The 11,989-nt window shown below is 52.8% G+C and overlaps 5 protein-coding genes across 5 annotated transcripts; 2 read left to right on the top strand and 3 right to left on the bottom strand.

Moving 5' to 3' along the window:
• The first annotated feature begins 666 nt into the window (after positions 1-666).
• On the top strand, positions 667-1,353 carry SODALDRAFT_127805 (hypothetical protein). The gene has a single exon (XM_028606676.1). It carries the CDS (start codon positions 778-780, stop codon positions 1,147-1,149), a length of 372 nt encoding a protein of 123 aa, XP_028469531.1. The 5' UTR covers positions 667-777; the 3' UTR covers positions 1,150-1,353.
• A 34-nt stretch (positions 1,354-1,387) lies between these two features.
• Positions 1,388-1,997, bottom strand: SODALDRAFT_322801 (hypothetical protein; the record flags this gene model as incomplete). The annotated part of the gene is made up of 4 exons (XM_028609754.1): positions 1,388-1,488; positions 1,584-1,681; positions 1,776-1,884; positions 1,961-1,997. The coding sequence occupies 4 exons, from the start codon at positions 1,995-1,997 to the stop codon at positions 1,388-1,390; spliced, it is 345 nt and encodes a 114-aa protein (XP_028469530.1).
• Positions 1,998-2,567: 570 nt separating this feature from the next.
• SODALDRAFT_377380 (hypothetical protein) lies at positions 2,568-3,655 on the top strand. The gene is made up of 2 exons (XM_028614903.1): positions 2,568-3,220; positions 3,339-3,655. The coding sequence occupies exons 1-2, from the start codon at positions 3,057-3,059 to the stop codon at positions 3,355-3,357; spliced, it is 183 nt and encodes a 60-aa protein (XP_028469529.1). The 5' UTR covers positions 2,568-3,056; the 3' UTR covers positions 3,358-3,655.
• A 565-nt stretch (positions 3,656-4,220) lies between these two features.
• Positions 4,221-6,591, bottom strand: SODALDRAFT_308713 (candidapepsin-1; the record flags this gene model as incomplete). The annotated part of the gene is made up of 5 exons (XM_028609088.1): positions 6,035-6,591; positions 5,684-5,932; positions 5,269-5,563; positions 4,631-5,133; positions 4,221-4,339 (listed from the first exon to the last, which is right to left on the bottom strand). Exons 1-5 carry the CDS (start codon positions 6,273-6,275, stop codon positions 4,221-4,223), a joined length of 1,407 nt encoding a protein of 468 aa, XP_028469528.1. The 5' UTR covers positions 6,276-6,591.
• A 2,703-nt stretch (positions 6,592-9,294) lies between these two features.
• Positions 9,295-11,331, bottom strand: SODALDRAFT_322799 (hypothetical protein; the record flags this gene model as incomplete). The annotated part of the gene is made up of 7 exons (XM_028609753.1): positions 9,295-9,980; positions 10,057-10,613; positions 10,648-10,786; positions 10,845-10,901; positions 10,960-10,980; positions 11,042-11,098; positions 11,154-11,331. The coding sequence occupies 7 exons, from the start codon at positions 11,329-11,331 to the stop codon at positions 9,295-9,297; spliced, it is 1,695 nt and encodes a 564-aa protein (XP_028469527.1).
• Between the last annotated feature and the right edge of the window lie 658 nt (positions 11,332-11,989).

Below are 11,989 nucleotides of genomic sequence, written 5' to 3'. Positions count from 1 at the left end.
GGGGGGGGTGTTTCTGGTCAAGGAATTTGCAATGAACCGTTTGATGCTGTGATTCGCCGAGCCTGCGATGTTTAGGCGCATCCCCTTGGCCCCATGTGGGATTTTGATTCCACAACTCGAAGGCAACTCTTATCTCACGAATCCTAGACGGTTGCCTTTCCTTCCTCTCTGGCCACCATACCACCAAAACAACGCTCGTCCTTGGGCCGTCGTGTCAAGACGGATGGCTTCTTCGAGGCCGCTCCCTTTCCCAAACGGCCTGTCTTAACGGATACATCCGTCATATATGATATGGATAACCCTAAGAGGGTGAAAAGGCCCATGTACTCATGTCACATGGATGAATACCCAAGGTAGACACGGGGGGCGGGATTTCAAGTCGCCATTTCGCCGCCTGTTCCGCTCTATGACCGTCGCCGTAGCCACCGTCCGTCCACCTTACCCAACAGTGATGTCCTGCTTGCATTCTCCGAAGTTGCCGCTGCCGTCGCCGTCCCCGTATTGCTGCCTGCCGACGTCACTTCCTCAACGACAACGCGAATTCGCATACGAGTAGCCCATAAGCCTACGGTGCGATGCTACAACAGACCCAGACGTGCCTTGCTTCCAGCTCCAGACTCAATCAGCGGGACGGATCTGGGTGCGACAGAACGTGTATTTCTGTCCTCCTGTCGTCTCGCTAGCGGACCACCAGCACATTTACCTCCCATTCTGTGTGCTCTGCCCTGACATGGCAACACCTATGCCTGTACCGGCTGACATCGGTCTCGGCACGAAATGAGAACGAAACGATGCGTTCGTTGTGTTGTCTCGATATCCACCGCCAGTTCGTGCCTCCCCTGTGCCTTTCCTGTTCCTCCAACTTCAAAATCACTGTACAAAGCAGCGATTCGACCGTGTAGGCGTCGTTGCATCTCACTGCAGTCACCAATCAGTCGTGGTAGTGGTGGACCTTCCTCCTTTACCCACGGGCTCCTTCTGTTCGTTATTTATTCGCCGAGAGAGGCGCGGCCCGGCAATGGATCAACCTATCGGTCATCTGGTAATCCTTGCGATTATAGGAGCAATGGAGGCAGGCGAGGTAGTAGGAGAAATGCACCGGGCATTGCACCCACTAAACATGACCACAAAGATTTGATAGTAGGTTGATGGTATCCAATAAAGTAAATGTTATACAGTTGCGAGACACATATTAGAAGGCCAAAACTGGGCCAGATAGACGGCGAACCTCGCGTACTCCACTTCCGCTAGGATATGATTGACCGTACCCATATCAACGGCCGCTCGTGTCGCCTATTCTCGAAATCCTGGCTGCCAGCGAAACGCCGCCGTCTGCCACTTGAAGAAGTTCACAAGCCATAATCCCGTGTATATCATATCCGGTCTATTACGAAGGAGGAACAGCGGCGGCGGGACCAGTGCCTGTGGCGCCGAGGTTGGGCTTGCCTGGGAAAAACAGAGGGATGTAGGTGACTAAAAGCGCGAGGACTGTCGCAAGACCAAAGTTAGTGTCGGCGGGAAATAGACCAGAGAAACCCATCTCAAAGCGGATAGGGGCGTCATGGTTGAAGGTTGAAGCATACAAGACATGGAGACATTGAAGATTCCGGGTGTGCTGCCCGTCTTCTTCTGTTCCTCGCTCTCGCCCAGCCATGTCTGGATGCTGTAGACGACCGATGCCCTACACAAACACTCCGCATAAGCTTCTTATTCGCATGTTGTGGTGCAGGATGTTCGACGAAACGTCACGAGAGAGAGAGAGAGAGAGAGCGCACCATCCAATGAATCGGTTACGAGTGAGCATGACGGCCATGGGAAGGGTGCTGGAAATGGTCGACGAGAACTCGGGGGTCTCCTTCGGCTTCGGCTCCACATATGGGATGACTGCAGCGGCACGATATGTCAGTTAAGAGGCAAAGAAATTCGCGGCACGAGCTGCGAGGAAGGGGACAAGGCATACTGAGGTCCGGCCGGCGCATATCCCTCTTGCTCGCCATCTTTGAACACTGTCTGTGTCTGGGGAATCGGAATAGAATGGCTCTTCGGAAGCGACGAATGGCAGACAGGTAAACAGCAGTGATGACGGATTCGCGCTGAACTTCAGAACTGGACGCTGCGGCAACTGGATTGAAGAGGCACGTACAACGTAATTACCAATCTGCGATTGCCATTGAGCATGAGGTTGCGCGAGAGTGGATCACGTAGCTCATCTAGTGAGGCGAGTATGTGTGGCTGAGATCCTCACCCCGTGGGATTATGTGGCTGTGCCAACCCAACTGCGGAGACTGGTCAAATGGCCGTAGCCGCCCACTGGTCTTCCATTGGCAGGGTCCCCCTCCTTGTTTCAGGTCCTCAAGTATCTGTCGTAGCTTTCAAGCTGGAAAAGGTACTTATTTAGTCCACACGGAGGAGGGAGGGGCCAGGCGAGACAAGCCAGAGACGCAGACCTTCAAACCAACCATCGTGTGTTCCGTACATCACCATCACATCTTGGGCGGGTCCCCCTGTGCGTCTAAGCGACGGCGGTATGAGACTGTAACGAAATATGGACCACGCCCCTCCCTAACCTCCTGCCAATACTGACCTCTTTTTCTCTGTTTCCTCCCCAGGTTTTTTTTTTTCCTTTTTTTTTTCTTCTTCTTTTTTTCTTCTAGTAGTTCTGGTAGCCTTTCGACTGTTCTTTTCGCGCAATACGGACGACTGGTTCATTTTAATTATATCGACTCATTTCTGAATCTTCACCTCGAAAGCCCTTCGCTTCTTTTGTGTCAGCTGGACTGAGTTCAATATTCGAATCTTCGTCCGTCTCGCCCTATATATTTACGCACATCAGCCGATAACTGTCTGTTCCGGGTCGATATTGCGTCTGCTCATCGTCGCGAACCAAGGCACAGAGACCTACTGCCCTCTCACCATCCATCCATCCATCCATCCATCCACCATCTCCAGCATCGATCGTACAACTCCAGGAGTTAATCCGGAGAGAAACCTAGTCCCAACAGCCAACTGGCAACACCAAGACACCAACCGATTCACCTGCCTCGGAAACCGAAAGAATGCGCGTCTCTATCACGTCCGTCTTCGCCACCCTCACTCTCACCCTCGGCATGGCCCCGTTGGTGTCCGCAGGGGTGGTCATCACTCCCGTCACCCAGGATCAGGTCGTTGAAAAGACGGGTGGAGATTGTTTCTTCGGTGTTGTTACTCCTCGAGGCTGCGCGTGAGTTTTCCCTTTTGCCTCCCTTTCCGCATACGCTTTTCTATGTTTTTTTTTCCCTCCCTCGTCCTGTCGCCGAAGCCTGTGATTCATGATGATCTTCTGAACTGACTTTCTGTAGCCCTCTGCGAAGCTCGTAAATTACGATGAGGGACGGACGATTATGGCTCCCAGGGGACAAAATAGCGAAGTGGCTGCGATAACGATGGCCGACTCGACTTCGTAGACTTTACGATGGGGTGGGCGTCGTTTGGGCAGCATATACATATATATTTCATTCGCACATACAGACTTCATAGTACATTCCAGGGGAATGGCTCGACCGTCTGACAGACATCTGAAGGACTGTTGGATCAAGTCGGATCGAGGCCTACTGTTTGTGTCATTCAGGAATCAAGTGAGCCGTGACCTACTCAAATTCAATTAATATAAACCAGCAAGCGTACCAGCATTTCACTTCAATTCTCTTCACATTATACTCTGTAGATGCCTTGTCCTTTCTAGGATATTGGAGTTTGAAGTCGCTCACCGGAGCGGAATAAGAACTTCCACAAAATCCACCATTTATCTCTCGTATCCCGACAATATAGAGTTGAGTCCGTCCTACAACAACATCTTACCTCATCCCAGAGTGAAAGGATTCCTGCATCCCTAGTTATACCGCTGGATCCTATGGTCAAAGTGGACACCAAGCGAATGTCATATCATCTATATACAATACATTAAGGATGGGCCGCCCGTACGTTGTATGTGATGGGCACGTCGTCGACTGACCGTGTTTGGCCCGGGCCCGGTCTATATCCTGTCAACCGTCCAGAGCCCATTTTAAACCCATATGTCTTCCATTTCGCGGGGTTCCCGTTCTTTCCTCCATGGCCAAAGACGCCGATAGTGAACCAGAAACCAATAAATCCGACCGACAAGATGCCTAGATCTTGTGCCCACAACCGTCAAACGGGGATATACCAAAGGGGCTGCTCCCATGCCATCATCTCTAATGGGCCTATAGGAGCATCATAGCCTGATACGCCGCCATCGAGCCTGCAACAACGGCCCAGAGACTTCGCATGGGTGTTAGATGGCCAGCTGCACTGTCGCCATCACCGTCACCGCCGTTGCCGTCTCCATTACCGGATCCGGGGCTACCTCCGTCACCTCCACTGCCCCCATCACCACCTCCATCGCCGCCCCCGTCACCCCCAGAGCCTGAGCCGCCGGGGCCGCCTGAGCTACCGCCACCCCCGCCATCACCATCACCACCAACACCGCCATCACCATCACCATCACCATCACCATCGCCATCACCATCGCCATCACCACCACCGCCATCACCGCTACCGCCATCGCCATCGCCACCACCCCCTCCTGTGCTTCCTCCACCGCTGCCGCTGCCGTTGCCGTTGTCACCATCACCACCAGAGCCCGAGTCACTGCTGCTACATTCACCCGTAAACTCGGTCGTCGCGTTGAGACCAGGCGGGATCATCCGCACATTCGAGCCGCAGTTGACATACGGGGCAAAGTGGAGCGCCGGCGTCTCCATGTCGAAAACGGTGTACACGGACCGGAGGAACGAATCGCCCAGGAGGTAGTTCTGACTCTCCTCGGCGTCGGCGCCGAGGATGCACGTGTCCTGGCCCACCGTCCAGATGAACTCCTCCAGGGGCACCTTGATGGTGTAGCCGGCGAAGGTGAAGTCCACGGTGCCCTCCTGGCCGCAGGGCACCACGTACAAGTCGACGTCCGGGTCGAGCTGGCCGCCCAGGTCCTCGGCGAGGGCTTGCACCACTGGGCGGGGCAGGTAGCTGAGGGTGGCGCCGGTATCGAAGAAGACGGGGAAGCTCGAGCCGTCGTACAACTCGGTGCCGCCGCCGCCGGATATTGTGAGGCCCATTGATTCGAGCTGGACCCAGTATCTGCGCGGAGGGAACACAAGTCAGATGACGTCTGCCAATTACCGAAAAGGACTGTCACGCCCCCCCTTCCTTTTTTTGTCCTTTTTCTTCCTTTTTTTTTTCTTTTTCCCGGATGGGAAAGAATGGACGACTCACCGCCAAAGTCGCTCGCCGTGTTGAGGGCCCAACACAGGCATGGTATGCAGGTCACCGCTGAACTTCTGGGTATCGACGCCGCCGAAGGAAATGACACCGGTGCCGGTGGGTTCGTCCTTGGTACCCAGCGCCACGCCAAACGCGTGGGTTTCGATGATGTCTTGTGCCACCATCTCGTCCAGGACGCTCGGGTACGCCATGTTCGTGCCGTTTCCGAAACTGAGGCCCATGATCCCCGTGCTCAGTTGCCTGCTGTTGGTGGCATACCCGAAAATAACATCCGAAATCGTGATATCTATGCAGCCAGCCGTCAGTCTCCGATCCTCGGGTTCCTCGGGCCCCCCCTCTTTTTTTTTTTCCCTTTCCACTCCACTCCACTCCTCCTCTACCCATCGGCGGAAATCAACGCGCTTACCGGTGCCGGGTACCGCAATGTTATCGGCAACGTATTGGAGCGCAACTTGTCCTTTGCCGTAGGAGATGGTACTCCTCGTCTGGGACACGCGGGCGGTATCCGAATCGGCGGGTCGGTAATGGCCATGGGTTTCGCAGATGCGCTCCTGCGATGGGCTGCCGGCGTTCTGGCAGTTGGGGTTCACCCAGAGCTCGGATGATCCTGTGTCGAGGGCGACCCTCAAGTCTTGGCCGGGGGTTCCGATCGCCACTGTGGAATTTGCACCAACGGTCAGCTCCCGACTCTTTTTTTTTCTTCTCTCTTCTATAAGTGCTAGCGGGGGTCGCAAGGAGATGGGGATCAGGGCCGTACGTTCGATCAAGTAGCTCGTGGAGGTGACATTGATGATCCGGGCGGTGGTGTCGTCATTCTCATTCTGCCTTTTCCTTCTCAACTTGTCTATGCTATCGATTCGAATGTCTTGGTACAAGGGGAGTGTCACAGGCGCGTGCTTGGCGCTGGGACCTGTTGTGGTGTCTCGGGGGAGAGAGAGAACAGAAGAAGCATAGGCCGCGAGGCAAGTAGAATACAGGGCCACGCGTAGGGCGGCCATCGCTGCGGATGTGTGAGCGCAGCTGGTGATGCAGCTGTCCTCGGCTCCAGCCGGAGCGTTTTAATACAAACGAAGAGTACAAGAAGAACACACAGAAAGGGAAGGAAAAGAAAAATAGAACAGAGGAAAGAATCGGCAGTACCCAGGCCTAGAACAGAGCCTGAAACAAAAAAGATGAAAAAAAGAAGGAAGAGAAGAGAAAGGGGTCCAGATGAGGAAGCACCTCAAGAGTCCGTTGGAGGTGTTGGTCGTAGGTTTAACCAACGAAGAACGACTCCATACCGGGGGGAGCGGGAAAAAGATGAGTTCAAGCACCCCTGCCTACCCATCTCCGCGACTAACACTCGGGTGCAAAGCTGCAAAGCTCCCAGTTCGGCATGCGAGTCGATTCGATTACCTACACATACAAACGCTCGCAAGGGCCAAGACCCCGGCTAGCTAGCATTGGTTTATGGAGGGGCGGAGCATCATGGGTGGAGAGATGAAAAGGGGGAGTGATCCAACCATGTCTTCATCGACTCGGGTTCTACACGTGTACATGAAGTAAACTTCTCAGACATTTATTCTACGTCCACAGGCGGCGGTGCAGCTTCATGAGAGGACCATGGGTTCATTCTTTCGCCTTTCGCTACAGAATAGTACAGAATAATACAGAATACCTCACTGGCTTATAGGATGACTGGCTTCATCTTAGGGTCCCCTCACATGTATGTTGCTTACTGTGCTGATGCTGAGTCTGAGTCTGAAGCGACACCAGATCTTCAAAGACTAAGATGCTTGGTGTTTGGTATCCGCAATTCCATTGTCTGGGCAAAGGCAAAAGGATGGTAATATCCACTTCCAGGCTGGCTCCTCTTTTGTGCAGTCGACCTTCTGGTGTTTCTTTTTTTTTTTCTTCCTTTTTTTCTTCTTTTTTCTTTTTTCTTTTTTCTTTTTTACGCTGGATTTATCATTGTCATGCTCCAAAGAATCAAGCCGGGGCATCGTCTCGCGAGTCAATTCCAAGACCCTCTCCTCTGCTCGTTCATATCTTTAGGTATATTCAAGAGAAAGCGACAGCTGCTCTGTACATTCACCAGCTTCGTTCTCAGCTTCTCAGCTGAACAAAGGAATGGGAGGGCTCTAATTGGTTCATCCAATGTGTTGTATCGGAAACCGCGATCTGCATTCTGGGCCCAGCGATTCAGAGGCTGAGCCACGTAACCCGCGTGGCATTGTCCAATGACAAATTGAGAATGATGCCAAGGAGGGTAGGGGAGCGTTGTCTTGCGCATCTCAGAACACTTGGCCTCGAGATTGTGAAGAGCTGTCTGGAGCTATCCAACGCTATGCAACGACAAGATTTTTAATAAGAAAAGAAAACGTCAAAATTGGCAGTTTTCTAATAAGGCCCAAAGAATCGGCTTCGTCAATAAAATGCCTTTTCGTTTCGGAACATTCGGATCAAACATCTGCTAGCAAGCCGGACCACATATCTCGCTCTCTAGTCTCGCTCTCTACACGCGTAGTCTCGCCAGCGCAACCGTTGTCTTGCGTGTCGTCATGCCTCCGCCTCTCGCACTGGTTCTAGACGCGACGTTGTCTACACTAGTGTCACTACTCAGTAATCGACGAATCGGGGTTTGTAGCTCTCTGGTGCCAACCGGCCCGTTGTCCGCCACGACGACTTAGTGCACCGGTGAACTCTCGATTAGAGGACTGACTTGTCGTCAGCGGACCGCATAGGTGTGTGTATGTATTGCAAATAGCGCCCGACTTTCCCCGCTTCCGGCTGGAATTCAGTAACGTGGAACTCATCCTCTCTTAACCTTCTTTCCAACCACGTATGTGTCGACACGCGATGGAGATGCATGTTTGTTTCGTTTCTGGAGAAGTTGAATGGAATAATGGCCGTCTAACTCCACCCATTGCCAACATTAATTATTATGGACCTCACATCACACCGCCCACCGTTACTCCGTAGTGATCGTGTAATGTTTATTTTTTCTGTTGTTTCTGTCTCCATTCGAGTACTCGGTCGTTTCTGCTTCTTACGGCAGACCATAATAAGAGTGAATTCTCCCTCAGAATCTCGCGTCAGTTGCGGAGGAACTGCTGCGCAGAACGAGGAACGTTTCGTTCCGCCCCGTACGATGTGTCAGAGCTTATCTAATCAGGAGCGCCACCTCTCTCAACCGAAGCATGTCGCTTAGGTAAGACGTCTATTCCTTATCCATCACAAGCCAAACTGATCCAGAGCATCAAAGTCTTCATCGAGTAAACAGGTAATCAATGAGGTGGTTAGTGTGCGCATTCTCAACGGTATCCGGTGGCTAGCGGGTACCCAATCCGTGAAGAACCTCGACCTCCACGAGGGCAATGATGTACACTAGGTATCATGAAGCAAAGATCCCCGTATCATGGGGTCGACCTTTGATACAACGTAGTATCTAACTCCCCGTTCATATATGCCCTCAGGGAACACGGCTGAAACCAGTCTTTCGTCACAAGATAATGCCGTTTCAGAAAGAAAGAAAGAAGAAAAGAGTCACCTGATGCTCGAAAACGGCCTGTCCGGATGCAACTCGGGGCAGTGAAGTGCCGAACAGCTCTCGTTTCATAGTTTACATACGGAATTTCGAAATCAATGCCATCACCACACATGTCACGCGAAAAATGGGAGATTGAGGTTTTGCTGGGATGTGTCTTTTCATTCCGCCTTCATACCTTCAAGCTGCATAATTCCAGCCCCCATAGGAGGTCATAAACAAACCCCTCCTCCTCTCTAAGAGTGTACAAACACATCAACAGGAAACTACAACAACAAAAAAAAAATTAACCCTAGGAAAAACAATTAGAAGATATAACAATGATATTTTGCTGGTTCTTCACAACCTAGCACAACAAACCCCTGTGTGTGTGTGTGTGTGTGTGTGTGTGTGTGTGTGTAGAAACCCCTCAACGTAGAACGACTGGCAACGGAAGCCGAACGACGATCCGCCAGTGGCCATCATTGCCAGTTGACTCTCCAGACAGAGGCCTATGACAACTCAGCTACGCAAGCTGGAATCTGGTCCCGGCAGCTTTGCAGCGTGGAGCCGGGGGCCTGGCCCCCGTTCACGGCGTCGCTGCACAAGTTGCTTTGGATGTCGCAAGCGCGCACTGCCGCCGTCTGCTGGTCCGTGAAGGTGTTGCCGTTGACTTGGAAGGGCCGGTCCCCGTTGCCGGACTGGGTGATCTCAGGAGCGGCGATGCCGGCAATGGCGTTGGCGGCCGAGGCGCCGCCGGAGCCGCCACCTCCGCTATTGTTGTTGCCGCCGCCGTTGCTGTTATTGTTGTTACCACCGTTGAAACGGCCGCCGCCGCCGCCAAAGTTGGGGAAGCCGCCACCGTTGTTGTTGTCACCGTCGTTGTTGTCACCACCGCCGTTGGTATTATCACCACCGTCGTTGTTGTCACCACCGCCGTTGGTATCATCACCACCATCGTTGTTGTCATCAACGCCGTTGGTATCATCACCGCCGCCGTTGTTGTCATCACCGCCGTTGTTGTTGTCACCACCGTCGTTGTCATCACCATCGTCGTTGTTGTCATCACCGCCGTCGTTGTTGTTGTTACCACCGTCGTTGTTGTTATCACCACCGTTGTTGTTGTTGTTACCACCGTCGTTGTTGTTGTTGTTACCACCACCATTGTTATTGCCTTGGCCAACAGTAAACTTATTGCCTATTTCTTGTGTTAGTAACCTAGAGGGAAGGGCGGCAGGGAGAGAGAATTGGATCAAAAAGGCCGAGAAACTCACAGTCGTCCTGGGCACCACGCTGAGCGACAGGCATAATAACAGGCTGATGGTTGGCAGCGGCGAACATAGTGCAGACACGGTAGTTGCCGGGAGGCAGACCACCGGTCACGGTAGCAGACAGCAGACCGTTGCCGTCGCCCTGGTCATTGATACCCTTGAAGAAGACGAAGGTGGAGGCATCGAGGGGCTGATCGGGGGTAAGAGAGCCGCCAAGGTCCTGCACGGTGACATGGGTGTGCCCAATGATGCGGCCCGCGCCATCGAGGTCCTGGGGAGAAGAGTAGTACGTGGTCTGAGCGTCAGTGAAGGCGCCAGGGGCGAAGTTGGCGACGCGGACCTGAATGTCGAAGTCGACGTTCGGCTCGATGCTGTCGTCGTGGGACGGGTTGACCAGGATGCTGGAGACCATCCGGTTTTGCGCGGGAATGCGGCCCATGGGAATACCGTTGCAGGAACCGCCGGTCTTCTGCTCGCCGTTGGTGAGTTCCTGGCCCTGGCAGAAGTTGATGAAGTTGGCGGCATCTCTGTTTAACAAGACATACGTTAGCCAGGACGCTCTGCCGCCTAGTAAGCTGCAACGGGATTTCTTACACGGCGGATTCGACGCCACCTTCACCTGGCTGACCCGGCTGGTTGGAGCCCTGCTGGATGAGTTCAGGAACGAGACAGGTGTTTACTCCGCCGTCGTTGCCGTTGTTTCCACCGTCGTTGTTACCCCCATCATTGTTGTCTGAACTTATGGTTAGCCAGGGTACATAGCGGAAAATCAGTGATCGTGTGCCACTCACTGTTGTCACTGTTGTTGTTGTCACCGTTGTTGTTGTCGTTGTCGTTGTTCCCGTCATCTAGACTTCCATGTCAGCTACAAGGATCAGAAATAAACATCATTACAGGAAGCCGTACTGTTGTTGCCATCATTGTTATCTATACGTGGTTAGTAGCTAGTACGCCTAGAAGCAATGTCTGGAGTCTGGAGCCGACTTACTGTCTCCATTGTTTCCATCGTTATTGCTGTCGTTATTATTGTTGTCGTTGTTATTGTCTGGCCATTGTATTAGCGAAGTGCCCGAAATTTTAATCGCGTAGGTTGGTCGTACTGTCGCCGAAGCCACCGCCGCCGCCGCCCCTAAAGCGACGGTTGCCGCCGTTGAAGCCGCCGCCGAATTGCCGACGGGCGACCATGCGAGAATACGGAGAAGAGTGTCGGTTGAGAATGCCAGCTTCGGCAACGGCGGACAGGCCGGCCAAGGCTGTTACGAAGTGCGTAATATGCATGTTGACGTCGAGGAAAGAGGAGAAGCAGAGGGCTGGATGTCGGATGACTGGACCAGAACCGTTGTCGTCTCGCAGAAAGCTTTCGGGAAAAAGAAGTCGATGGGTTTTCTTGTGAGCTACTAGGTGCCTCGTTCAAACAGCAGCAGAGAAAGTCGCAAAAAAAAAAAAAAAGATGGTGCCAGACCGGGTATAGAATCGAAAATATTCAACAAGAGAAAGGAAGGTCACAGACGTTCAGGATACGCAGTCCTTGGAAAAAGAGAAAGAAATGAATGGCGGACGTGAAAAAAGACACTCCCAGCGTGAAGAGAAGAAAGAAAAGAGAAGGTAGGTGAAAGAAGGGTGAAAAGAATGGAATGATAGAAGAAAGGAGAGATCAGAATGGGGAGGTCGAAGGGGGAGTTATTTGAAAAATAGTCTCGAGAGGACCATCCCCCCCTGTCGGAGTTGAGAGCCATAGTTAGAGATGGAACATCACTTGGAGGTGGCGACCCTCCCACCAAGATGGAGATGAGGGCAAGGAGGTGTCGATCTCCACGATCTCAAAACACAGGGCAAGGGTCCCTTGGAGGAAGGGTGGGTGGGTGGCCTGAGAAGGGCTGAGAAGGGCATGGTGGGAGGAATGGACCTTTGGTCTGTACGTTGTAAGGAGCGAAGG

The sequence above is a fragment of the Sodiomyces alkalinus genome, assembly GCF_003711515.1.
Source record: "Sodiomyces alkalinus F11 unplaced genomic scaffold SODALscaffold_2, whole genome shotgun sequence".
NCBI classification, from domain to species: domain Eukaryota; kingdom Fungi; phylum Ascomycota; class Sordariomycetes; order Glomerellales; family Plectosphaerellaceae; genus Sodiomyces; species Sodiomyces alkalinus.
Note: the sequence above shows the minus strand (reverse complement) of the source record. Positions and strands in the feature narration are given on the sequence as shown.